The sequence below is a fragment of the Megalops cyprinoides genome, chromosome 4 (genome assembly GCF_013368585.1).
Source record: "Megalops cyprinoides isolate fMegCyp1 chromosome 4, fMegCyp1.pri, whole genome shotgun sequence".
Classification (NCBI taxonomy): Eukaryota; Metazoa; Chordata; class Actinopteri; order Elopiformes; family Megalopidae; genus Megalops; species Megalops cyprinoides.
Genome location: NC_050586.1, coordinates 37,273,866 through 37,301,799, shown reverse-complemented (window position 1 = coordinate 37,301,799; position 27,934 = coordinate 37,273,866). Strand labels below are relative to the sequence as shown.

Genomic DNA, 27,934 nt, shown 5'->3' with positions numbered 1-27,934 from the left:
GTCTCGAGATGACAGAACGGGAAGAAATAACTGGATAGGTGAGAGGTGAGAGAGCGCAAACATTAAAATTCATGTCTTTTTTCTTTATATTTTCAAGTGGATTGACGACGTGGGTGAGTTGCGGTGCAGATGTACTGAGAAAAGCGCATAAGCAGTCTCACGTCCAAACGGCAGCGCTTGGATTTGTCATCTCAGATCTGGATTTGCGCAGTGAGCGTTGGGAGGTATGGGCTGCGCTCCCAGCATTCACGTCTCTCAGAGCGGGGTGATCTATTGCAGGGACTCGGACGAGTCCAACTCCCCTCACCAGACCACAACTATCTCCCAGGCGACTGCGACCACTCTCCACGGCCTTTTCATTAAGACCGACGCGGCAGACTCCATCCCTTCTGTGGTCGCCTACCAGACCAAACATACCCGGACCAATTCGCACCGCGACCGCCGAGAAAATAGCGGACTGAACAGCTGCATTGAGGCCGAGACGCAAACGAGCCACACGAGCTTCAAGGTATGTGCAGCTGTGGGGAGAATCACATACGGTACGGTGTATGCCACTCAGCCGTGCAAATAAACGCAACGACATGCTATGGCTTGATCCAATTCTTATCCTGTTTATGTATGTGATTGCACCCAACTTGAAGATTAGCGCAGTTTGAATGCTACCTGAATGCAAGATATTCTGTTGTACACAAATAGTTAACCTGAATGTTATTGTATAAAATTTACTGCATTTTCTTTCGACAGTTCAATGTTTCAATGGGGGCACTGAAAGAAGAATCTGAAGGTGACACTGGTGTAGGCTGTTGTACTTTAAACAGTGTTTATGTTAGAACACCACATGCTGCGTGGCACGTTCTGTGCATCATATACTATAGACGGGACCAATATTTTGCATTGTGGTAACGTACTATCCTTGGGTTGCTCGAGAAATCAATAGGATCATATTCAATTGTTTTGAAAATATGGAATATAATCCTACCCTAACTCTTTTCACTTCTGCAGATAAGCACTTGGCTAGTTTGTGCATATTATTGATGAAATATCAATATACAAAACAAATAAGTATTTACATGAATGAATGTGCTTTCAAAATGCATCCTGGAAATCTATAGCTTGACCCTCATCCATTAGTTGTTGGTGCAAGCTGGCCCTACAGCCACCCAGAACTTTTTATTGTAGCAAAGGAATTAAACACACACCTGAAAAAAGCCACATTTCTGTCAACAGCTCTTTGTTTTCTCTGAAAATGACCAAGCAACATGTAGAGGAATGTGTTCAGTAGCTCTGGTTGTTGTTAAGTTTTCTGATGGCAATCAGCAGAAAAACATCCTTTTTGTGTTTTTTTTATTATTATATTTCTCTATAATAAGACACCATAGCTACTGCTAAGGCCAGCTTGTTTCACCAGCTGGCAGAGACACATTGGCCTCTAGGCTTGTAGGGTGCAACTCATAATGCTCAACACTGCATACAAGTACTTCATATATAAAATCAGACATTGAAATTTGATATGTTGTTTAGGGTTCTCTTTTGAAGGTGCCACTTTGAAGAACACTGTTAAGCCACTATGGAGTGTGGTTGTTGTGGTGTTTTGTTCTGGTTTGCTTTAAGTGCACTGAGTACGTGTGTTCCAGTTCCAGCCATAGGCTGATGTCCTAGGATCTCACCAGTGGTGGTGTGAAGGTCAAAGTGTAACATCCAAGAAGAAGGAGGAAAAAGGACTGGCTGATCAACAAAGTTACAATGTGTTGTGTTCATGGCCAAACATGCATAGGATTCACTGAATGCAGTAGTGGACGCTTTCAGTGAATTCTGCCGCTGTCGTGCATGCAAGCTGTATGCAAATCTGAAGGGCTGTGGAGTGGCCAGGAAATGAAAAGCTGAAGCCTGGGTCAGTTCCAGTGGTTGCCGGGTGACTACGCATGAAGTGGACGATGACGCACGGAACTGAAGAGCCTTTTTGATGTTCCCTCTGAATCGTGATTATTGAACAGATCATTATCTGCTCCCTGAAATAATCAGGGGACATGCAGCAAAGCCAATGATGTGTGTTTAAAATCGGCATTAATTGGACTGTTGCAGGTCAGATACTGTATGACTGACATTGCACGGTGTTGTTAGCGAGGGGATTTTTATTGAAGTGTTGAAGATACTGTGGGCTGGGTCAGTTAATGATTCAGGCCTCTTTTCAGTCTAACTGCTTTATGCTTTGCCCTAAACGTCACTTTAATTTTAAGAAAGCTTGTTGTCCTTTTTTCCTTGAGGTTGTGATTTTGATGGATGTTGAAATCAAAAACATGACTTTTGTATGAAATGAATATCGAAAACAAAACTTGTTTGAATTTGTTACTCAAAATTAAGGACCAAGCACACCAAGGCTTGACAGGATAGATTCCATAACAATAGATTCCACAACGAAAAGAAAGTTGTGGAATTACAGTTCGCGATTTTGGTAGAGGAGAAAAGTCAAACCATGTTTTATGTATGAAGGTGTGAGCTGGGAGATCTTGTCTGTACAATTGGGCCGATTAAGAAAGTGAGGAGCCCAGTTGGTCTTAGAAAGGAATGCTTTCATCTGAGGGCTAATCACGTGCTTCACTCGGGTGCTGTGAAGGTGAGCAGCAAATGAAAACGCAGGACATTTAATGGCAGGCTGAGAGGTTGCATTCTGGAGTTTGTGTGTCCGTACAGCTCAGATCAAAGCTGTCTCTGAGGAGCTGCTGGTGGTTTCATGTGCAGAATATGCCTCTAGTACCAGTCAGTGAAATCAGATCTTTGCCCTGTATTCTGCTTCTTAAATATACAGCTTTCTAGGAATCTGTTTGACTCTGCTGCAGTTCAGTTGTATTGTCAGGCCTGGTTCCACATGGGGCCCTTGATGGGCTGGGTCGACCTAAATTTTCATCTGGCCCCATCTAGAGTTTCACCCAAAGGCAACTCTGATCAAATATCTCCAACAGCCCCCCTAGAGTGTGCTTAGTATTCCAGAATTGGTTTGTTGTGTAATAATAAAGTTCCCGGCTCTTGTGACTTCCCTCAAACCATGGCATTGCGCATTTCTTGTTATTTTCAAATCATTTTTAACAGTTATTTGTGAGTCTATATCCTATTTTCACTGTGGCAAGTCGTTTCACAGGCTGTTAAACCTATGGGCTTTTTTTCTGAGATATATTTCTGAATTAAGAAATGGAATTGGGATTAAATGTCTGTCAGGCTGGTGGGATGTGGAAAAACAGATGGCTATGCACGCAAACGATAGTCACCTTCGGATTACTTTCAACTTTTTTAAGGTGTTTTAGTCAATTATTAGACTTCTTGCATTAGCTCACTACCCTGTATCTTCTGAATTGTATACTTTTAATAGGGTGGTGTGATGGACTAGGGTGGACTTTTGATTCACTATTGATTATGTCTAAACATCTGCATCCAAAAATAAACTGCTGGCATTGAAGACATACATTTGTGTCTTCACAATTTTACAGTTTGTGCTAAATGTCTATGAAAAGACCCAAACACTTATTGTTGCATCCATCATAACTAGACATGCTGTTCCAGCATTCCACTCACACTGGTGCGATCCTGCTCTCCAGGGACCACTCCGGTACCATCACACAGGCGTGATCGTACTCCTCTAAGGGTTACGCGAGCTGGATCTGACCATGTGTATAATTTCCCCCAAACTCTTTTGTCTAAAAGCTTTCGACAGATAACTGCTTGTACTGTTCTGTAAACATTTTGACCCTGCCCTTTAATGGATCCCCACCAGGGATGTAGTGGGCTGTAAATGCACATAATTGCCATTTACCCACCCTTTTTCCTGGTGCCATAGCGTTCACATGCCTATTGTTCCCCTTGATCAATACTGATCATTGCATTCTTGGCAGAAAATCCCGTGCTTTCTGTTCAGAGTGTTCACAAATGACGGGCACAGCTTTTGTGTGCTGATTGGCTAGTCTTGTGGCACTAGCATTCTTCTGAGAACTCTCGCCCGTTAACTGCGTCATTGCAGAGATGGTACGTTGGTTCTAAGAGCGACATTTGTTTTAAATGGTAACAGTGAAAAGGCTTCTCTTGTTACTCTATGCTCTTTGGTTATACTGTAGCTAGCTGCTGTAAGTGACTTTGCATGACACAGAACATGGAAGGATGACATTTTTGTAAACGTTCATCAGATCATAATTAGCTACACTGCCTAACTTGCTAGCTAACAGCTACACTCCCTCAAACTTTGTTAGGTAGCCTGGTTGTATTGTATCCCTTGAGTTTTAGGACAGGAAAGTTATTTGCTATCTCAGTAAGTAAGTTACTGTATCTTGGTTCAACTAACACTGAACTCTAAACATTCATGCTATATCCTCAACCACATTTTCTCTATCCTCACCTTCTGTGGCACTTAACAGAATGTGACATGTAATGTAATGACTCCTATTATTGGATTATGGCACTTTTGAGTGGAATTGTCTGCTCTCAGTCTAACCTTCTTGTGTGCAATTTCATAAGTCACTCTGGACAAGAGTGTAATTGACATGGACCTACAGTTTGCTTGAAAAATTAGACAGCAAACCAAAATGAAAACAGAATTAAGTTTTTAATGACAATGAAAATTTTTGTAATGAGTTATCTATAAGTTCGATGCAAAAGCTTAACTAGCTCACTCATGGAATGTTTTCCATTAGCAAAAGCTAAAAAGTTAAAGGTAAAAAGTTAAAAAGAGCTGAATGTACAGTAGCAATCATATATATATATATATATATATCATCCTTTGAAATATGAACCTACCTACAGAGGTAATATTAAAAATGCTGTATATAGCAATCATGAAACGGATCTTTCTACCAGTTGGAATTATAAATTATAAAGCAGTAGTTTATAAATCTTATGGGGCCTCCGATGAAAAAATGGAATCCTGAAGATTATGATAGGTCCCTGGTCAGGCACAGAGGAGCCAGTGACACATGATTATACCCATTGTCTCCGCAGTGAGACAATGAGGCACTCTTGGCAGTTCTAAAGAAGTAGTAGAAAGTGGTTTACATTGTTGCATTAAAAAAAACTAATACTCATCTGAATCATTAGAAATAGTAAGTGGTGTTGATCTTATTTTTATTTTATTTATGTTGTATCTGCGATTCCAGTAAGTCGCACCACTTTTCTCCACAGGCACCCAGAGTTTACCTGCAGTTTTTAACACTACACTCCTAATCCCCACCTATAATGAAACCAAAAAAGTATAGTTTGCAGTGATTGGCTTGTAAAGGAAGGGAGGCAGGACTGCTGCTTCCCTCTTGAACAGGGCCAAGAAGCATGGTGGAGACAAGGGTGTGGAGAGGAGAGACAAATTGCACTTAAAATCATGAATAGGACCGCAAGCATGAATAAGCATTTGAAGACAGCTCATTCATTGTTTGTACTCTTTGGATAATGAGCAGATTAGGCGGTGTATTTTAGTAAGGATATATCGCCGGGATCAGTCGGAGTCCTAGAGGGAGCGCTGACTGACGTGACATTTTACACCCAGCTTTCTTGGCAACCAGGCCCGCGTTTAACACAGTCAACCTCGTCTGAGTATGTCTGCTCTTACAAAGGAAGAACCTTCAGTGTGCAGAAGCAAAAGGATGTTATTAAGGAGGTTTAAAGGCAGAGACAGGGTGGTTATGCTTTTTGGAAGGGTTTTCTTTCACTGTAAATGAATGACAATCAGAATGTAATTTCTGACAGTTTATCACTTTGCTGTTCTTAATCTTTTGTAATTGTTTTATTCAGCTAATATTTTTCTGTTTTCTTTTTCTTATTACAGCTCTCTCCCACAGAGGAATGTTTTGGGCCAATGCGACTGACTAAAGAACCGACTCAGGTAAGATAAAGGTATAGCTATATAGGTAACAAGGCTGAACATTAGGCTACATACTGTATTTGGTTCCTAGGTATGACACTATTGCTGTACTCGTGAACAAATTTCTTAATATATAAATATCCAGCTCTATAATGCTATATTGCTACATATCAGGGCTATATTGCTTATGTTTAGATCATAAAGGTATCTCCCAAGGTAATTAATCAATAATTGATTCCATGTATTTTTATCAACATCACATCACATTCACATCACAACACATTTATCACATTCACATCTCTTCATTTCTCCTATGAAATTATATTTCTAGAACGAAATTAATTTGGCTGCTGTCCATTTATGAGGGTCAACTCTTTTCAGTGTTGTCACAATCGCGGTACCTCACATTATAATAGAGACACTTCCGTGTTCAATGTGGCACTGCCGAAAGCTGGATGTGGTCATTTTAACAAATCTGTGGAGTAATGTTTTGCTGTACCGGACTGGACATGATGTGACTTGACAGTTTCATTTTTAATTTATATAGTATCCATACGTATGTGTATGGAGACTGAGTTGACACCGATCACCTGAAGTCAAGTGTAATAATGACATTGGCACATACTGTTACACAGGGGTAGTAGGTAAGCTTGCTCAGACCTTATTCACACAGCCCACTGAGATATGATCTACCTTCTTCTGTAATACCTGCTCCTGACATACCTATTACATTCAACGTGTGTACACTGTACAGAGTTTAGGAGTTGCTATACAGTGATCTTTCACTGGGCTGGGCTGATGCAGTGGACCTGTTTCTACCTGTGCTTCATCCTGCACTTCGTACAAGTTTAATTTATTCAAAGTTGTATGCTTTGCAGTGAGGCGTATGAAGTGGCTCTGTATATGCGAGGCTTAATGAGAGCCTGTTGGGCTGATTTAAATATAGTACCGAGTGTTCTCATCTCCGGCAAAGCACAATGCGATAATCAAGCTCGGCATGACATGTTCGCGTGGAGTGTGCCATCTGATTGGTCTCGCTTTAATGCGGCGGGTGATTGTCGTTCTAGTGTTCTCTCATTTAAGCAAGAAAACAAATGCACATCTCTTTCATACACTGACACTTAGCTGACGTGGGATTATGAGTGGCACTCCGAGGCAGTGATTAGAATGCAGGATTTGCGATCTCTGGGGTGAGTGGTTCAGATCTCTTCGACTAGAGGGGCTCTGACTAAGCTGCTGTGTCTACAGGCCAGGTGCAAAGGTGAGCCACATGCAGTGTAAGCAGGTGTCAGTAGTTCTGCCAAGTGGTTGTTTCTGCTTGAAAAGGTGTGGGTGAATTTCTTTTCATTGCTAGAGTAAGATGCCAATGAGGGCATGTAGCGCTATGTAACTGACATTTCTGAAACCCATCTTGGCAGGCAGTTGCTTTGTTCTTGCAAGAGATAGGCAGCAGTGTGCTGTAGTGGTCAGGCCTCTGCACTTGTAATCTGACAGTTCGTGTTTGAAACCCAGGCGTTGCACTGCCTTGGTTTTCTTGAGTGAGCAAGGTACCTATATTGCTTTAGTGAACCCATCTGTATGAATGGATGTGTACTTTACACATGAAGGTTTGACTGAGTCTGGGCCTCTGCATAGCAATAACCTAATGACTTATTAGTTACTCTTTACAATGTAATGGGGATGTTAGCACAACATCTTCTTACTATGGAGTAGTGACCAGTACATGAAACCGTTCATACAAAAAGATATAATTATCCTGTTTTCTATCACTATGTCTATGGAATCAGTGGTGTTTCACTCTCAGCTCAGATGCGCTTAACCAGTGGACTCTGAAACTGTGAGAGGCATATGACATTCATGTCTCTGTGATGGGTAGACTGATTTTATGAGACAGGACAAAATTTATTTTGCAGGAATTTTGTGTGTCAGCTTATATGACATTAGGATGACATTATATGGCATCAGTTTATATGACCTGAGCTCTGTACATCCTGACACTTCAATTACAGCTACGAGTGCACAAGTGTACAGTTGCTATCTTCAATAACATTATTATAATAACAGATTGCAATGAGAGGTGGGTTTCAACTTACAATGTCATTAATGATGCTGATACAGTTACTGGTACTACTATGTTTACTACCATTAACACAAAGAACAATAACTGTTCTTTTTATTAGCAGTGTTATCTCCAATTTACATATCTTGAAATGACACACTTAGCTACTTGCCAATTTAAATTCATCTACATGATTGGGTGTGGTTTTGCACATCAATGAAGGTAAACAGTAATAATGATTAATGATAATGATTTTTCTCATTTTGGTTGTTTTTGTTGTTGTTGTTAATAATAATAATAATAATAATAATAATAATAATAATTACAATAATAATGAATTATTGAGCTGCTTTGCTCCAGATGAAGTTGTAGTTTGAGCTCACAGAAGGATACATGCACTGCAAAAAATCCAAATCTCACCAAGCATATTTGTCTCTTTTCAAGTCAAAATATCTCTTTACACTTAATATAAGACACAGTCACCAACCAAGAAAAATTTCCTTGAGCTACAAGGACTTGTTTTTAGACGGAATATTGAATATCTGTGTATTTCCACTAGTTCCATTGGCAGATTTTTTCACTTATTACTAGCAAAAAACACCTTGTATTAATTATTTTATTTCTTATTTTTGAAGGGCTATTTTTTCCAGTGTGGAAGTGATTTGGTCAATTATCTTCAGGGAAAAGGTCACACAGACCTATACTTGTATTTAAAATGGTAATTTGCCAGTGGACGGTGAACAGATGCATCGATTCAGACCATTTTTATAGCATAAAAGAAAGAGGACTCGATAGGATTCAGGGATATCCCGAAGGATATGTGTGGGGACTTCTGCCTGGAACTGGCTAGATCCCCATTTTAGTGATGACAACCAGTCATTTATGGTCATGGTTTGGCACTCAGTGATCATAAAATCCACAAAGTTTAACTGTTTCCAAGAAAACTTTTCAATCAGTTTTGAAAGTTTGGTAGAGTATCTCTTCGGTCATGTAAGTAAACCACAAGATGTCAATGTATGTGTGGTTTATAACCCACTTGCTACAATGTAATGCCACTTGTATCTGTTTCTAATTATCAAGGTGCATTCCACCTAATATGATTCATTCTTCAGTGACATGCGGTATGGCCCAGATATTCACAAGGATTATGCTTGTTAAAAGTTGTAATATATATCATTTTTTTAAACTGATGTAATATAGTGTATGTTTTTATCTCCGTGACCCAAGGAACTGTATGTAGAATTTAAACAGACTTCGCAATGCAGACACATAATAACATTAATTTGGCCTGAAATCAGTCATTTATTAGGCTCTACTATTTGCAATTGCCAGATAGCCTAGGAGTCTAATGCCACCCAAACAGATGTCTGGCTTGAGTTCAAAAACGTTCTTTAAATGTCTTTGAATGTTCAGCCTGGCATGTGACGTCAAGAATGTTAAATTTGGAAAACAAGAGCATGCAGCATGCATTGAATTTTTAATTATGTATTCTTCCCCTCCACTGATGCATGTATGAACAACATGGTCTGTTAGAACATGTTGTCTTGACTTGACCTCAGTGTGCAATGCACTTGTCTCTAGCCTGCCATTTATTCAGTCCTGCTTTCAGTAGTATTCAGTAGTATGTTTTCCTCATGAATGTTTTTTAATCACCTCCTCCTGTGTATCCTCTGTCTTAAAATTATCCTTGCTGCTATTCTTCTCACCGCTTTCCTGTCTTTGTGTCGTCAACCCTCCTCTCTCCTCGCGTTTACCTGGATTTCGTAGTCTGTTGCTGCTTTAGAGACCTATACTGACCTCTTGTGGCCATGTTTGTCAGTACACGATGGTGTGGAGCTGGGGGCTCAGGCCACTGCGAACCTGGACTAGCTCCACTGATGCAGTGTAGTATTTCACAGGGATGCTCCATGGTTACCCAGCCCTGGGTGCATCAAAGGTATTGACCTTTTGCAGGGGCACACAAATATCATGCAGTTTGTCTTCCTGTCTTGTTTTGTTCTCCAACCATGTCAGTCTGTCATGACACACTCCCCTGCAAGCTTTGAACTTTTCTATTTTTGGAGGCCCTTGAGGAGTGAGGTTTGTTGTGAGTGTTGCTTGACGGGAATGGGGGGGTTCTTTGAATGCGAAACTGTCTGTTGGACTCGGGCAGTATATTTGCGCTTCCGCTGCAGTGCTCCAGAGACTCCAGAGTCTGAGTGAGAGCCAGGAAAGGATGTACATCACATTATTCCAGCAACATCTCCACCAGCGTTTATGGTGTCAGAAGAGATACATATGGGTTTTCTTTACATCCATTACATCAAAACATTTCATGGATAAGTAACATCCTTAACACAAGGTTGAACAGAATGGTGTATAGCAGGTTATTCATTTCATTCCTCATGCCTATATAAGTTGATATGAAAATTGTAAGACAACAAATTGAGTATAACTTGACACTTGTAATACTTTACTAATCATAGCAGGTAAGGTATTAGGTGATCTTGTGTTAGCACAAACCAAGCACAATTATCATTACACTTTGCTTAGCTGACACTCTTAACTACAGCATCTTACAAAGTTTATGAATAATGCATTTATACAGCTGAATATTTAAACTATAGTTATAGTTTGGGTTAAGCACCTTGCCCAAGGGTACAACCAGATTTCAACAGCAGCTTGCCTTCATGGGGGGGGGGATCCACAAAACTGTTCCTCTCGATGTTCTAAACTAAAGGACCACGTGAGGAAGCTTGTGACGGGAAAATTAAACAGACATGTAAAACCAGAGTGGCAGGACATTGACGCAATACCAGAACAGAATGTACAGTCTGTCCCTCAGAGGCCAGTTTGTTTAAGCAAAATGTTGTAAGCTTTAAATTGTATATGTAGAAACTGTAAACATTATGCTTCCTTGGAGAGGAGGGGACTTGGACATCTTAACGTTGGGAAACATATATATTCCTTTTAAATGTGGGACCCATACAAAGAGCAGTAATAAACCCATAGGTAAAATGTTAAAAGCGTAAAAAGCATTTGGCAGAGGGTGATGAAATGGTTTGTCATTTGTATCTAGTCCCCTAGATTGAAAGTACATTTTCCTTGAGTGACAGAGATAAGCATCAGTGACCCAATGCTCTCTCTGCCCCAGGTCCTGCTGGTCTTTGGGAAGGAGGATGGCCAGAGTGATGCCTTCTGGTGGGCCTGCGAGCGGGCGGGCTTTAAGACCAACATCGCCTGCACCCCAGAGTCCGTGCTTGAAGTCTTCCTGGAGAAGCACCACGAAATCATCGTCATCGACGCCAGACCTGCTAGCCCCTTCGAGGCTGAAGCGGTCTGCAGGTGAGCTGGCGCGGGCTTGCCTTTTTCCCCATCGTGTTCGTCATGGCGAGGTCAGAAGGTGGAACGTCTGTGAGCGCTTTGGATAAATCTGTAGCTTCTGTACTTCCTGGAATGAGTTTTGTGATTCATCGGGATCAGTGATGCAAGCAGTCACATGTTAATATTTCAATGTCAAAATGAGAGAATGCGAGAGAATAGCAGGCAGGGAAGTGCCACGTATGGGTTGTGTGATGGCAAACACCCCCTGGCTCAGAGAATTCAGTGTGCTGCCTGTGAGATGGGAAGAATGCTGCACTAGTAACTGTTAATGGGAGGCAGGGGTTAGGTCCTGTGGGGAGGTGACTAATATGCTGGTGTGCATAATGGATTATTGTACGGATCATTTTCTATTAGTATTAATGGGTGTCACGGTGGTAATGATTATAATGTTGGTGGGATAACACTGTTAATGTGGAATCGTGAAGTGTGGAAGGCGCTAATGTGAAAGGCATACTCTGAAATCAGTCATTTATTAGGCTCTACTATTTGCAATTGCCAGATAGCCTAGGAGTCTAAGCAAGTCATCCAGCCGGTGACAGTCTCCATATATTGACACAAGTTGAGGCATTCGGGTTTAGTCATTTTTATTTACATCCACATTGTTGTTTGTATCACTAACTACTAGCTCTCTCCTTACTTGTACTTATTACACAATTAATTCCTTAGTTATCAACATTTTATTATAATCTACAGACATTACTTAGTTGTTTGCATCAACAAGCTTTTATTTGGTGTTATTAGCTGCATCAGTGGCTCTTCTCTCTCAGTGTATGCGTAGGTTTGCAAACACTGTATCACGAATGGTGAAAAAGTCGTAAACATCAACCCTCTTAGACCTAAAGTGATATGTGCAAAGGCTGCATGTGTCTTGATTTTTAGACATACATTGTCTGCAGCTAACTCTTGACACATGTATTGTTGACTGGGATTGTTTGCAGTTGGGTGTGACTAAGAACTCCCAGTGCGTCTAAGTTTTTAGCGGTTAACTGGAATTGTAATGGTGGCATTATTAGAAATGCATTCTACTCTACAGAACTGCTAGAGTCATGTTCAAGTGGGCTTTGGTGCCCTTTGAGAACATTCAGCAATGCCCGTGTTTGTGTGATTGTCTGGATTACCCCGCATCTCTGCTGTCCCTCATTTTGTGTCCTTTTCCAGGCTAATTCGTGCCACCAAGCCTGGAGAGCATGCTGTCATGTTAGCCGTAGTACCACAAACGTAAGTGTGCCTATACTCACATGTTTTGGCTTACACGGCATTGTAAGATCTTTCCCTTTGTTTTGTTTTGATGTTTAGTTTGCTATAGAATTAAATGTATTCATTTAATCTCAGATTTTACTTAAATAAATGAAGTTATTTATATAACCACCTGTTTTCTTGAGATAAGGCAGCCATCCAAGATCTTTCATAATTCTTAAGTATTTCTCCTCTGATTAAACAAAGTAACTCATCCAGTGATGTGAATGTTAGGGTTCTGGTTGGAACCAAAACCACATCGGTCTATTAGTGTATACTGAACGCTTTATTTGCGCTCTTTGTCATGTTTTGTCCTTTAGACCACATGACCAGGAGGAGCCTTCAGCCCTACCTCTGCTCAGTGCTGGATTTAACAGAGTGCGTATGGAGTCAAGATACAGTCATAGCCAACCAAGCAGGCTCTTCTTGATGCTTGCAGACACCTCCATACACAGCAACTGTGAGCTTGTTGATGCTCGTTCAAAGGGCACTTAACACGGCTGTGCTTTATTTTTTAATAATCTGGTGGGAAAAAAAAGATTATCATGTTTGTTGATACGAATACAGTTTGTTTGGAAGTTGTCATCTTTAAAACAGTGTTACACTGCTTTGAGGCTGTAGGCATGCACAAGTTCTGTGGGAGATGCACTCTACCACCGTTGTTAACTATAGATTTCTATACATTGCAAGACTCCACTGAGCTCACTGGTGATGACTTTTCAGCCTAAACATTTGTATGGGTACAACAGCAATGTTAGCCCCACAGAAAACAAAAATCAGCCTTTTCACCTCTCATGCCATTTTAAATGGAAAAAACATGCTTTTCTGTAATTGCAGGTGATCTCATTGTCTCAATTCTAAAGCCGAACCTAATGCATGAAAGACCAGAACAGATCACATTGACCAGACACCGCTGCTAGTGTAAATATGGCGGATTGGTTGGAATGCGTGCCTTGTCATGCAAATACATTATCAGTCAGGATTTTAGATTGTATTCTTCAGGAGTCGTGCCAGGAGAGGCCTATGCAGCATATGCTTGGCATATGGAACAGGACTGTTTATGGATGCAATTAGTGTCAAGACTAGCTCAGGTTAACAAATGCCCCATCAAAAATTCCATGTAGGTGATGCCATCCCTAGTTTAATGTTAGCCAACTGTCTTTCTTTTGTACGATCTCATTACCAATTACAACACTGTAGAAAATACATCGAACTGAAGTGTTTACATATGTTAGTATGTATAAACACTTACATTGTGAACTGGAAGAAACCTGTTACAATATATTACCTCATAGTTTCACCAGTTTCAGCCAGGTCAGACACATGTGCCCAAAACAGTGAACTCTTTGACAAAATATATGCTTGTCAGGCTGTGTGTAATCAATGGGTATAAATTATGCCTTTGTGCAAAACCATCCTGTGACCCGCTGAATTTGTCATCTCCCAGCACATTTCAGAGAGGGCGGCTGGCATCACGACTCTGTTTCTGTGTGTTGGCCTCATCTTTCAGAGGGTCGTTGAGAGCGGCAGTGTCTCGGCCTGCTACAATGAGCTCATCCAGGCAGAACACGGAGAAGTGCGTGCACAGTTCAAGCTGAGGTACAGTGGAGAAATACCAACCAAACTCTCAGCTTTAAGGTTCCCACATCCCAGCACACGGATACTTAAATTGCTCCCATGTTTTGTTGCACAGTCAGGAATGCCTCGGCTCTGGGTTTGCTGCTATACGTGGTCTGCTTTTGGCATAGGCAATGCACCACAAAACCTTTCTCACAGGGGCTGAGGAGAAGAGAGGTCCAGAGCTGGATAATGATACACCGCAACCTCAAGCTCTGGCCTTCAGCGCCCACCATTTCCTCTGTTTAACCTTATTTGTCACTCTCACTATTGAGGGCAGTGCTGTGGTTATATTCTGCACTGCACTGTCCTGGGAATTGGGAACTGATTGAGAATCTAAGTATACCATTACACTCAGTGACCCATTGCCCTGACAGACAATAATATTGTTACCAAGCATTTCTATAGCTTCAGATATCAGTCGATTTGCACTGAAAACATTTTCTAAAATGTTGAAAGTTCACCTCAGTATTCAGTGATGTTCATTTTGTAATACTGTTCCTAAATGTTCCATAGTATTATGATGAAGCTGCTTATCCCTTCCACAATGCTGTTTGATGGTGGTTTGTCGCACAGTGTGTAATGTCAGTGTGTGGTGATGCCAGGGCGTGTAACGCAGTGTTCACGGCGCTGGAGCACTGTCAGGAGGCGGTGGAGATCACCAGCGAGGATCACATCATACAGGTACTCTGACAGAGAGGAGCTTGATTCAGAGGAGGAACCCTAAATTTAAGAGCTCCAAATAACTTTCATATAAAATAGAACATTTATACAATAGTTGTTCTGTTACACTTTTATGCTGAAGATTTTTGCCTGCTACAATATTTCAACTGTCTGACATTAGTTATCAGGGTACTTGTTATTAATGTCTACCTTAATATTTATATATTTATATATATATATATATATATATATATATATATATTTCCATAATTTATATATCTAGAATACTGGTACTTACATTTCAAACTGCTATACACATGACTTAAGGATAGGCTACACTACAGGTTTATGTATTGTTGTATTGTAGGATTTTATTTTCAGGGATTTTATGAGGTGGTGTCCCATAGTACATTTTGCATGCTGTACTTTTGTATTGGCGGGGATGTAATTAATGTAGTGTACTGTGAATATATCCATCTGTAACAGTACGTGAACCCTGCCTTTGAGCAGCTGATGGGTTATCAGAAAGGGGAGATCATCGGCAAAGAGCTGAACGAGTTGCAGAAATGCGAGAAGAACAGAGCCGGCATGTTGGACGCCATCAGCACCTGTGTGAAGGAGGGAAAGGTGAGGGTCCGTGTTGTCAAGGGAACTCATCCATATGAAAAAATGCTAAAAAAACACTAATAAAACCCTATGTAAAATGTTGTTGTCAGGTCCTGTGAAATCCATAAAATACTTTTCCCCCATGTGTCATATGAAAAAATAGATTTCATAAACAAATGAATAGATGGAGTAAGAGTAAAAACATCAGACACTTCTCAGTTTAATAAGGTGAATTTTTAAATGGTGAAAGCCTTTTTTTGACTGTGGCCCTTTGGTGATGTCCATAAATTAAAATTTGGCTCCAGCTCTGGGTCAGTTTGGCCACCCCTGACTTAAGGTACAGTGTGTCTCTTGTAGGAATGGCAGGGAATTTACTATGCCAGAAAGAAGTCTGGAGGCAGCATACAGCAGCATGTCAAAATCACACCTGTGATTGGCCAGGGAGGGTAAGCCATCATTTCTGTCAGCTTTTTAACATGATCTGTTTGGGTTTTTCAATGAATGTATAACAATGTACAACCATGTACCTTTACATAACTTTACAATTTATACAAAAGCTAAAAATATACACTAGCTAAAAAAATACTGTTGTGCCTACCCCTTATCTCACAAAAGCTGCATCATCCAAGCATTAAAGATGAGATTCTGACCATCTTTAAATGTTAAAAACACAGTGGAAGTAATTAAGATGCACTAAGCAGTGTTAAGATTTAATGATGTAATGTGAATTGTTCTTCACGTTTCTTGTCACTGTGACACTATTTCTCTTAGGTCAAATGACATGACATTTATGGCACAAGTGAACATTTCATTTTGCACAGGTATCACTGTGTTTCTTTTGTGGGTTGTCACTGCTTAATGCTGTATCACCTTTCAGGAAAATCAGACATTTTGTGTCCATCAAGAGTCTGCATAATGACAACAAAAGACAGGTGAGGTGGTGCGTATACAGCATAATATAATTTCATTAATGTTTTTTAAAACTGGCAGCTCAGACAATGAAGATCCTAGCAGGGACCCAAGTCCAATCTCTTCTACATTTTTTATTTTAAGAAAAAATGAAACTGAAGACATAAATTCACTGCCAACCAAAAACTATGTCAGGGGTTACCCAGGTTCTGTTTTAAGTTGAAGCGCATGAAGCAGGCTGAGATATGAATTTTTCATAGGGAAGCCTGTATTTGAACAGTGGCCACAATATAGGGTGCACCTCCAAGTATTCACTCGATTTTAACTGATATTGGTCACCTCAGGTTGTTCGGCATTGCTGAAGTGCAACAAACCACAGGTCAAAATGCTAACTGCCACTGTTTGTGTCATAGCCAGGCAGAGACTACAGAAGCTAGTTGTGTTGCTGTTGTGTTATGTTTGGGCCTCTGTCAGATACTGAGTGCCCATGGTACTATGGAAGGAAAAGCTTGGATAAAGCTGGCAGAAACCAAGACTATTTTTGGAGTGTAGGGCAAAGTTTTCTTTTCCTGTACTGCACAGAGGGTAATTTGCGTCACTGCTATTGATTCTTGCAGTAAAATTGGTAACATAACTTTCTCTGATTCTTAGCACTGGGCCTTTCCTCCTCTCTGAATTAAGTTGTTTACCCTGTGAGACCTGCAAGTGATGGACACTTTTGATACCTGAGGTGACGCAGCTCTGTGTGCCTCCGCATCACTCTGTGAGCTATTAAAGGAAACCACAGCTAAACCTTTGACACCATTCATTATTACAGTATTTTTCCACTGGGTATAAAGCAGACAGTCTTATTCATAATTCATTGCATTCCTAATGGAAGGCCAGGATCATTGGGGCTGTTGTCAAATATCCACGTTACACACAATAGCTGAAGATCATCAGAGGAACTGGGGAGATAAATCTAATAGAGGTAGATCAACAGAAATGTTTACGACTCGCTGTCTGCGGATGTAGAGTTAGTGTCCTGTGGGAATAGTCATCATGGTGACATGATATCCATTCCAGTGCTGCCTGCCACGTGCGATGTGCGATTACCATTCACAGTTTTTTGAGATCCTTTGGACAAGAAAAGCAGGGTAGCATTGCAAAATGGCTCCATAATGCTAATGTGTAAAACAATCCCGTCTTATAAAGGAAACTGTGAGCTAGTCTTTTATAGCTTATTTTTGTCTGTGTTGGCCAATTTTGATGGCTCTGTATTGAACATCAAGTGATGAGGAATGACAATGTGCAGTCTTCACTGATTCCAATTAAAATAAATCTTTTGATGACGTCGTCCAGGATTGGGTCAAAGCCATACTTCTGAAACCAGCTCATAGAGGGAATGATGTTTAGACTATGACATTAAAACCTGAGAGTATCAGCCATGTAAAAGTGAGTTTGGAGTCCCATAAATGCGTTCCCTGGTGGGCAGCAATCACTGCCAATTATTAAGAGACACATAATGGGGTTATGCACAGGATGTTAGTCCCCTGCTGTTCCCAGTGCTGGCTGGCAGTACACAGAGCTATTTTCCACACATGTGTGACGGTGAAGGTGTTACAGCAATCAGAGTCCTGGAGCGAACATCTCTCGGTCAAAAATAACTCCTGAGTCATCACTGTACTTCATCTTTCTGTTTGCACATTAGGTGAAACCTCTCTCTCTCGCTCTCTGATAGTAACTGCCTGATTTTGGAATAGCAGAGCTGTTACAGACGTGAAAATGCGATTATGTAAATGTAAACGAGAATGATGTTGCAGGTCTGGGTGTTTACGCTCTAATAGGGTGGTGCTCTGTTGCATTCCTCCTGACCTCTTGGCCCCGCCCAGGCAAGCCAGTTTTTGATGAGGAACTAAATGTTATCTTTTCAATGGACGTGTGATATTCATCAGTTTTGGTCTGGCTGCTGTACAAGAACACCATGTACATCTGAATGCTACAGGTTTCAATCTGGTCACTCTGAAAACAGATACAAGAAAATTGTTTTCGCACACACTTCTAGGTAGCGGTGAAAACCATGACCCCTCTAATAGATTTTAAGGGAGGCGTTTAGGCTGTTGGAGCTCTTAATTGCAATCTAAGAACTGAATGATCAGATTTTTGCAATTAATTTACTTTTCTTATATATAGGACTTAACAAAATATTATCTAATAATATTTGTTGTGAACTAACTAAAGTATGTGTTTTGTCGTTAATTGACCACTCCTGTGCATAGTTCTAAAACTTGCAGTCCTCATAGTGGTTTCTTTAGCATATACAGTATACAGAAGTTCCAATCAAACATTTTATACTTTGCTTTTTTATTAGTACATCAGTATGTTGTTTCTACAAGCTTTGTGATCACATGATGATCAGTTTCCATGTTATAAGCCTTGTTGCTGCTATCATACTCTCTTTCTTAACAGGTATCCAAGATAAGCCGAGAGGAAAAACACAGCGGAGACCATTCCCAACCAGGTCAGCACCTGCCCTACTTTATAATGTGGATTGTAGAATATGGGATGTGCATACATAATGGGATAGATTTGAGCAAAAAATTAAAATAAGGAACTAACATTTATGTAAGCAGCACAGGTTATACTCATATAAGTAGATGAAATAGCATGTCATATGTTGAGAGGAATTTTATTTGTTGCAGACTACAGAGGCTACAGAGTTAGATGCAGCCTCCATTTCGACATTATGACCTCTGTCTGTGTGTGTTATTGTTTACCCTGGTGTTCCCTGTCATTAGAAGGCCAGTCCCTGCGGCGCAAGGACAGGAGAAAAGAGTCGGCCGATGTCACCTCAGTCACCTCTCGGAGCAGCGACGGTACGGACCGCCCGGCAGTGTTCTGTGACCTGTGTGGCGTTCGTGGCTGATGAGTAATTGATTCTATGGAAAGAGATCTCACTGCAGCTGAAGTGCCGGAGATGGAGGCCTCCGTTCACTCTGACCACTGTCCTTTGTCCTTGCTTCCTTGAGTAGCAAATTTATGCAAAGTCTTAAACAAAAGTTTAAAGCATTTAGAGTCTTGAACATGTCTACCTCAGCAATTGCCAGCCATTGTGTAAGTATTGACATAGTAGTGCATAGCTTATGACCCTAGATAAAGCAGTAACCATTTGCCTTCAGCCGCGAGTGGAATTTGAGGATGCTTGTGTAGATGGGAGTTACAGAAATTTTAAAGGGGGGATTGATCAGCTGTGGAGTCTGAAGGAGTGTTCACTCTTTTGTGGATCCAGTCGAGGGTGAAGGTGGTATCCAGATGAGTGTGGATCACTGGCAGACTGGGACATAGGGCCTAAGAAATGGTGAAATGGTGTGGGTAAATGACATCTCCTCTCAACAACAAGTCCTCTTATTCCTGCAACTCCATTTAAGGACATAGCATAAAGCACAGCTTAGAGTAATTAGAAACCTTAGACGCATCACTGCCATAGCTCAGCAGGCACCTCCCAATCATGGCAGCGATGACATCATCATCTTCCCATAATACTGTATGGGTCTGGGTCGAGAGGGCTTTCTCTGTCTCTTACCTCACGTAAGTGGAATCTTGTAATGGGCAGCTTTACATCACTTTGTTGACCTTGATTTTAAGGTCCATTTGATCATATTTTTATCTGTGAGTTAAGCTTTTAATCAAAACGTACACATGAACCCATGCTGGGTTAGACTGTTACATGCCACTCTACATGTGACAATATCTCATACTCTGCCAGATAATGAAACATGTTTGAGAGAAAACTCAAACTGTAGCCGGTGACCATTGCCATTGATCCTTTGTTCTGAGTGGTTGTTGCATTTTTTATCCCGTCACGCCTGTTTCTGTTTTCCAGCCCCCAGTTTGCACAACCGCAGGTACTCATCTATGGCCAGGATTCACTCCATGACCATAGAAGCTCCAATCACAAAGGTACACATCTTTGTGGGAACTGGACCCATTGATACGACCAACTGTTCAATCCAGATCATGGTCAGTCACTGCATTAACAGACGTCTGCCATTCGAATATCTCCGACATTCTGTCTCCTCTCTCTCTTTCTTTTCATACGACATTCGTTTCCCAGCCTTTTTTTTGTCACATGCATGACTGTCACGGCTCTGATTGGGTAAAGATACTTCCCTCTCTGCATGGGAGTGTCTTTACCAGGTGCTGTATAAAAAGTGAGTCTCTTTCAATGTCTGCATTGCAGGTTATCAACATCATCAACGCGGCCCAGGAGAGCAGCCCGGTGACTGTGGCCGAGGCCCTGGACAGGGTTCTGGAGATCCTCAGGACCACTGAACTGTACTCCCCCCAGCTCGGCTCTAAAGAGGATGACCCGCACACGGCCGACTTGGTGGGAGGTCTCATGAGCGTGAGTGACCGAGGCCCAAGGAATAAAGAGAACAGTGGCACTTCAGTTTAGGTGCCCAGTATGTTACACTATGAAAGCATAATACACAACACCATAATTATACATCATTATAATTGGATTGCAGTGATACCCTTGTACTATGTACATTCAACAATTCAGGCACTGTCTGTGAGATCTTGAGTGAAGGAACTTTGTATTTGACTGGACAGCCTCACTACATTACGCTACAGAATTCCTTAACAGTGATGATGTCACAGATATCCAGTAATATACCAGTTTTTTTCCTCCGATAGGATGGTTTGCGAAGACAATCAGGGAATGAGTGCATCTTCTCAAAAAGTATGTTTTTTTTTATTTTGTTTATATTTACTGTTTATTTTCTATTTAGTTTTCTATTACAAACTGGTAAAAGCTACTACTACCAATGTACCCAACTGTAATTGTCTTTCAATAGATTTGAGTATAGCGCATTAGAAAGCTGGCTGTGCTTTTCAAAAAATAACAAAACTATATATTAGTTAAGAAGAAGTTAATCTCAGTTGCAATTACTTGTGTAATTTCCTTGTTTGGATCCTGGGAGGGCTGTGTTAATGTATAGTCATGACAAGATAAACCTATGGGACTGACAGTGGTCATAAAGGACAAGAGTGTCTTAAATTATGCCTGAATTCTCTGTTCTGCGATGAAAAAGTAACAATTTCACTTCTATGGGAACCAATGCTATTTATGACATGAGTATATCCCTGACCAGCCCCCTCTGTCCCATCACCCCTGTGTCACCTTGCAGACATGACTCAGAGCCTGAGCCGCCTGGCCATGCCTGTTACTCTCAGCGACGTCCCGCCCTCCATAGCCCAGCTGCTAGACGATGAGGAACAGTGGGAGTTTAACATCTTTGAGCTGGAGGCTGCAACCCTCAAAAGGTACACGGGCCGGAAGAACCCCACCATTGGCAGAGAGGAACAACGTCTTGGGAAGTGACATAATTACAATGTTACAGACTTTATAGTCTGGCCTGCTCTTGTTTGGCAACGCCAATTGTCTGGAATGATTTTTGTTATGAAGAAGTCTGCCAGAAGTGAGCCAGAATTTCCAAGTTTGTAACAATGGTAACAGTTTTTTTTAAATGAAAATAAGTGGTAAACCCCATCTAAGTTTAGGCTAGATTTGCTGTCTAAAACCTCTCCTGGTCTGGAAAGGGTCAAGTCCCAAGCTTGCAGAACTAGAGAGTTAGAGTCTGTCCCTTCAATCTGACAAAAGCACTTTACTTTACTTGATTGATTTCCAGACCCCTGACCTACCTCGGTTTGAAAGTCTTCGCCCGTTTTGGTGTGTGCGAGTTCCTGGACTGCCCAGAGGCCACCCTGCGGTCCTGGCTGCAGGTCATAGAGGGCAACTACCACGCTTCCAACTCCTACCACAATTCCACACATGCTGCTGACGTGCTCCACGCCACCTCCTACTTCCTTTGCAAAGAGAGGGTGAAGGTACACACACTCACAACCCCTCATGACATTTAAAACTCTTATGGAACTTCTTTTAGTGTTGTTGGTGCCAGCTGTGCATTCATTGGATATGGAATGAAAATTGCAATTAGTGTGGGTACAGCAGTATTTATATTTGGAGTTCAACAAAGGGATTGCACCTGCCATTGGCTAAGGTTTTTGACCCCCCATTTGGACGTCATAAACAGGGAAAAGAAAGTGGGGAGGTGGATTGAAGGAGGGATGTCATGAACAGTTGATGAGGAAAGGAAGTGATCACTGGGATTTCTATAGTTGTTGATGGGACTGGTTTGTCTAGGTTTGGTTAATTGCGTAGGGATTGTGAGAAGTAGATTGAATGTTCTCCTCCAGAATCTTCATCTGGAACTTCAGCTAAAATTGTCTTGTGGTAAGCTGTGCAAGAGATTGTGTAGTACATAATAATGTCTTAGTGTAATTAAACAAATCTTCTCTTATGTGTGTTCCAGGGCAGTCTGGACCAGCTGGATGAGGTGGCAGCGCTGATTGCAGCGACGGTGCACGATGTAGACCACCCAGGCCGGACGAACTCCTTCCTGTGCAACGCAGGCAGCGAGCTGGCCATCCTCTACAATGACACTGCTGTCCTGGAGAGCCACCACGCTGCCCTGGCCTTCCAGCTGACCCTGCGAGACAACAAATGCAACATCTTCAAGAACATGGAGAGGTTGCTTTCCTCTTCATGCTTTAAGTAACACCTGCCATATGGTATATGTAGCTCTTGGTATATGTAGCTACTATGCATCTCACATGTGCGGTAGGCAGAGAGTGTCAACAATACCTTCATGTCTACAAGATGTTGCCTTATGAGACTGTTCTGTGAACTCATTTTCCAGAAATTAACACTAGTTAGTCTATGAACAAGTGTCTACTATTTGAGTATAGTTCGGTTATTAAATTAATGTTTAGGGTTATCCCACTTACTCTTCTTTAAAAAGCTACTTCAGCTGTGTTTTCTGGCTAGGCATTGCTATAGCTCAGAGAGCTGTGGCACTGTTACCATCTTTTCCCATTGAATTCTCTGTCTTTTCTAGCCTTTGTCTGCATTTAATTTCATTTTTAATAGTTTAATAGCTGGAGTTTAGCATGAAAGCACTCCTTTATCGATTCAGGAATAATTGAAGGAATCCTAGCATGTATAAAAATGTGCAAAGATTATGTATAATGTATAATTGATTTATAAGAATTTTGTGATGTTGGTGCAGTTCTATTCCTTTTGAGCATTTGCACTTGTCTGTCCATAGGACTCAGTTCCGGACGCTGCGACAAGCCATCATCGACATGGTGCTGGCCACAGAGATGACCCGACACTTTGAGCATGTCAACAAGTTTGCCAACAGCATCAATAAACCCATAGCTGCTATTGAGGAGTCCAGCTCAAATGTAAGCTTCAGTCTCCCATTGACTGAGACATTTATAAGAGCAACAAAACCCCTTTCTCTTTTGAAGCCCATATGCAGACCTTCAACTCATATTTATCATGTTTAAAGTAATACTAACAAGTAAACAGTTAACAGCCCCCGTCTTTGGGTGCTACAGAATAAACAACCCTTTGTTTGGATGTTAAACAAGTGTGTTACAGACTAAATAGCCCCCTGTTTGTGTTTGAAAAAGCCCATGGTAAAGCAAAAAGCTCATGCGTTTGGGTGTTAGGGAGTAAACAAACTCCTGTTTTCTGTTACAGACTAAACAGCCCTCCATATGTTACAGAGTGTAGAACTCTTGTGTGTCTTTTACAGAATAAATAGCACCCAGTTTGTATATGTTACAGAGAAGAAAAAGCCCCTGTATGTGTGTTATGTTACACAGTAAATTTCTTCCCGTATCTGTATGTCACAGAGTAAATAGCACCCTGTGTGTTACAGAGTAAATACCCCTGAGTGTGTGTATGTGTATGTGTATGTTACAGAGTGAGGGCAGTGAGTATGAGAGTCCCGCCAGCTTCAGGAACTCCCCAGAGAACCGCCTGCTCATCAAGCGCATGATGATCAAGTGTGCAGATGTGGCCAACCCCTGCCGCCCGCTGGAGCTGTGCATAGAGTGGGCCGCACGCATCTCCGAGGAGTACTTTGCTCAGGTAGCGGGCTGAACGGGCTTCCCGTGGGCAGAGCCACCCTTCCCACACGTGGCCTGTAATTTGCTGTGTCCTCACAAATGACTTATCCTGAACTCAGGGTCTAATAAGGAAGAACCCATATGTCATCCCAACTGTTGACAACACGGCTTAAGGGGACTATGTTCTAGAGTGACTTCTAGAGAACCCAGATAGATCAGAGACATAACACTACCTAAAATAATCAAAACCGTGCTCATGTGTATTCATACTAAAGATTTGGGGAGACATTAAACTAAACATTTTTGGGTAGAGTCAAGTCTGTATGTGTGCTTTTGTTGACTTAGTGAGCCCTCTGTTTTGCAGACGGACGAGGAGAAGAGGCAAGGCCTGCCTGTAGTGATGCCTGTCTTCGACCGAAGCACCTGCAGCATTCCCAAGTCTCAGATTTCCTTCATCGATTACTTCATCACAGACATGTTCGACGCGTGGGACGGTAATCATGAATTGTTTTCAGGCGTTGAGCTTTATCAGGCATTGAGCTTTCTTTGTGCACATACTGTAAAATCCTGTCTATTTGCCTTGTACACTAAATTAGCGCCATGTTGAAATTTATATTAGACAGCCCCCGTCCTATGGTGACACACAAAGTTACACTGTTGGCTATTGTCACAATAGGTTATTTATCAGGAAATGCTAGCTGGCAAACTAATGAGTGGTAATTATACTTAGATGCAACGGCATTACTGTGGCTAGGTAGCCCACTCTTGTAATTAGCAAGCCAGCTACATGTACTTTATAGTTAAAGTTCTACTATATTGAAATAACAATAACCTTGTATTATGCTACAGGTGTAGATAGCTAATGGTAAGTAGTTGACATGTGGAATAAAAAGAGTAATAATCCATTCTATGCTAAAACATCAAAAGGGATGTTTTTTTGTGAGCCAAACAACTGAGCTGTTTTGACAAGGTAGAGGGCACAGCTAGAAACAGCCAGATGCTTTTCCCATGCAGAAAGGGTCTCTTTAGTGTTTGTGTCACTCCCATGGGAAGTGTGGGTTGACTGGCAGGTCTGCAGGGTCCATTCTCATTATGTTTCCTGCTGTGTGAAAGGGCAGCAGCTTTGATGCCGCGTTTTGTTCGCTCTGTACGGGTAGGTGTTTTGAAATTTGTTGATGCGCCGGCCGAACGTGGCTCGGAGCCAGCGTGTCTGTGTTGAGGGGGGCTGAAGCGTGACAGAAAGAGGCCAGCCATTCCGCTGTTTACCACACGTACTGCCGTAAATTGGTTAATTGCCCACGCTAAGTGGATGTTGTGGAAAGTTGGTGGAGAGGACAAGTGGGGAATGAATGCAGGAGTGAGAGATTTCTATGGACGGGGGTCAGGGCCAAACGAGGCAGAACCGGCCAACAATGGGGTCTAATTGCCGGGGTCGCCGAGGGGTCAAAGCAGCGCTAAGGAGGGCAGGCGGGATTCGCTCGGGGTCAGCTGCCCTGAAATAAAGGGCAAAGTACGCAGTCAGTAAGGTCACAGCTCCGCACTGTGAGCAGATACAAAAATGGGCCTCCGCTGTGGCTACATCAGCCGTCACGCATCAGCAGTAATGATCAACATGTTTGCGCTGTGCTTTCAGCAGCACTTAAAGCTAAATGCACTCGCTTCGGTGCATGTGCCACGGGGGCAGAGCGGGCATCGGCCACAGCCGTGCGGAATGATCATGTGATCTGGGTCGTCAGGGGTGGCATGCTAAATGACTCGCGCGTGATCAGATGAGTTTGATCAATCACCTTTTTCTCAGTATGAACTCCTCCCTTCAGCTCGTGAGGACAGCGAGGATTCCAGGAAGTTCCACGCAGTGAAAAAGTATAAAAGTACAGCTTATTTTTGAACTTCAAGAAGCTATTTTTCAATGTCACACGCATACACTAGAGCAAAACATCGGCCTAATGAACAAGAGTGCGTTCTTTCTGGACCAGTCAGAGCTCCTGTGAGTCCTTCTCTACAGTTCAGAAAGCCTAACAAGTTCATAGGCAGAATTCTGGGACTGAGTGACTCTTCAGAATCGCGAGAGAGTTCTGTCCTATCGACCTCTCCAAAAAGGAGCACCCCCCCCTCCCCTCCCCCGCCCACGGGTGTGTGTCTCCAGCGTGATTTCCTGTGGTGCAGTCCACCCTGTTCACGCCGCGCATTCAGAGAGTCGCAAACAGGAAGTGGGCAGAAATATCTGATCGCCGCAGGATTTCCAAAGTTATCCCTTAACAATGAAGACACTGACGTCTGAGAGAGATTTCAACCTCCAGCCTGAATTAGTACTGTAACTCCAGCAGATGGTAGATCTGCCCAGTGAGATAAGCAAGCACAATTTCATCTGCCCTGCTCTGATCACATGACAGAGTTCAACAAGCAACAGACTGATGAGGAGCACATGTTTTTATTATCGTCTGACTTATTGTCATGTTCTGTGTGAGACCCTCAGAAGGTTAATTGTTTTTTTTTTTCCAAGAGGCATGCTGCTACTGGAGTTATAATCTTGCTGAAGCAAACTTTTATGTAGTAGTTTGTGTATAGAGGTAGGATTGTAGTATTAGGTTACAAATTTGCCATTCCCTCTGTTGCAATTTGCCATTGCTGCAGCCTGCCTTCATTAAACGCAAAGAGCTGAATTTGGACTAGGTTTGTCTTTTTGTAGTCAAGCAAACCTTTCATTTCATTACTGTGTCAGTCATTGTAATTACCGAACACGCTTATGCAACAAGTAATTGCTTGTTTTTTTCCAGGCCATCAGTAAGCTGGTGTTTGTGTGTTGATTGAAGGCAAATAAGGGGAAAAAAATGAAAATGCATTAATATTCTGACTGCGTTTGTGCCAGACAGCATGTACTGTGTACGTGTAAATGTTTTCTGCACTCTCCTGAGCCATTTGGTGTACGTTTATACCTAGATCAGTCCTCTGCCTTGTGTTTTACATGCTTGAAATTTGTTCTCATGTGCGTTAATCCATGATGAGGACTGGAAGGGGAGAAGATACTCAATTAATGTCACATGTTTTAGTCCATTGTGTGGAGGGTGGAGATATACAGTTGTGCGTAATACATCTTGTGTGTATTTTTTGATAGTGGAGGGGCGAAGATGTAAAATTGATGTTATGTTTTAGTCCACGTGGGCATGTGAAGGGGGTTAAGATATACAGTTGTTCTTGTATGTTTTAGTCCAAGGTGTGGACTTGAAAGGATGGTGCTACAGTATGGCTACCTGTCCTATCCGTTGAAATTGGGCAGAGTTAGTTTTCTTCCCTGCTTAGTTGACACCTTGTAATCTACTACAACAGTGGACACAGGGTTGTGTGCAGTGTCCTTTTGTGTCACCTCCTTATACCTGTGTCCCTTTCATCCCCCAGCAGCACTCTAACAACAGTTCCATAATGTCACTCAGATGTATGTATTTACCTGTATGAATGTATTTTGCCTTTTCAAGCCTTTGCCAGTCTGCCAGGATTGATGCAGCACCTGGCTGAAAACTACAAGTACTGGAAGAGCCTGGATGAGATGAAGTGCAAGAGTTTGAGGCCTCCGCCATCTCCCTGATAGCCCAGCACCCCCCAACCCTCACCTCCAGCCAGGGGGCACCCTGAACGCCCCGCCCACTGTGATAACTGTGATATCACAAACAGTTAAACGAGATCAGAAC

General features: G+C 41.9%; 1 protein-coding gene across 1 annotated transcript; it reads left to right on the top strand.

Annotated features, from left to right (window-relative positions):
• Positions 1 to 26: 26 nt before the first annotated feature.
• LOC118776271 (high affinity cAMP-specific and IBMX-insensitive 3',5'-cyclic phosphodiesterase 8B-like) lies at positions 27 to 27,934 on the top strand. Its single transcript, XM_036526475.1, has 22 exons — positions 27 to 508; positions 5,798 to 5,854; positions 11,026 to 11,216; positions 12,414 to 12,473; positions 12,812 to 12,869; positions 14,002 to 14,090; positions 14,714 to 14,792; positions 15,258 to 15,398; positions 15,735 to 15,823; positions 16,255 to 16,309; positions 18,735 to 18,786; positions 19,064 to 19,141; positions 20,149 to 20,225; positions 20,506 to 20,670; positions 20,964 to 21,009; positions 21,458 to 21,593; positions 21,959 to 22,157; positions 22,643 to 22,860; positions 23,438 to 23,576; positions 24,103 to 24,270; positions 24,613 to 24,742; positions 27,722 to 27,934. Exons 1-22 carry the CDS (start codon positions 227 to 229, stop codon positions 27,829 to 27,831), a joined length of 2,619 nt encoding a protein of 872 aa, XP_036382368.1. The 5' UTR covers positions 27 to 226; the 3' UTR covers positions 27,832 to 27,934.

Bases quoted from the DNA above. Each gene is read 5' to 3' on its own strand.
- LOC118776271 (XM_036526475.1), top strand. From the start codon at position 227: ATGGGCTGCGCTCCCAGCATTCACGTCTCTCAGAGCGGGGTGATCTAT. The intron at 509-5,797 runs GTATGTGCAGCT...TTCTTATTACAG, and splicing joins CGAGCCACACGAGCTTCAAG to CTCTCTCCCACAGAGGAATG. The intron at 12,474-12,811 runs GTAAGTGTGCCT...TTTGTCCTTTAG, and splicing joins TTAGCCGTAGTACCACAAAC to ACCACATGACCAGGAGGAGC.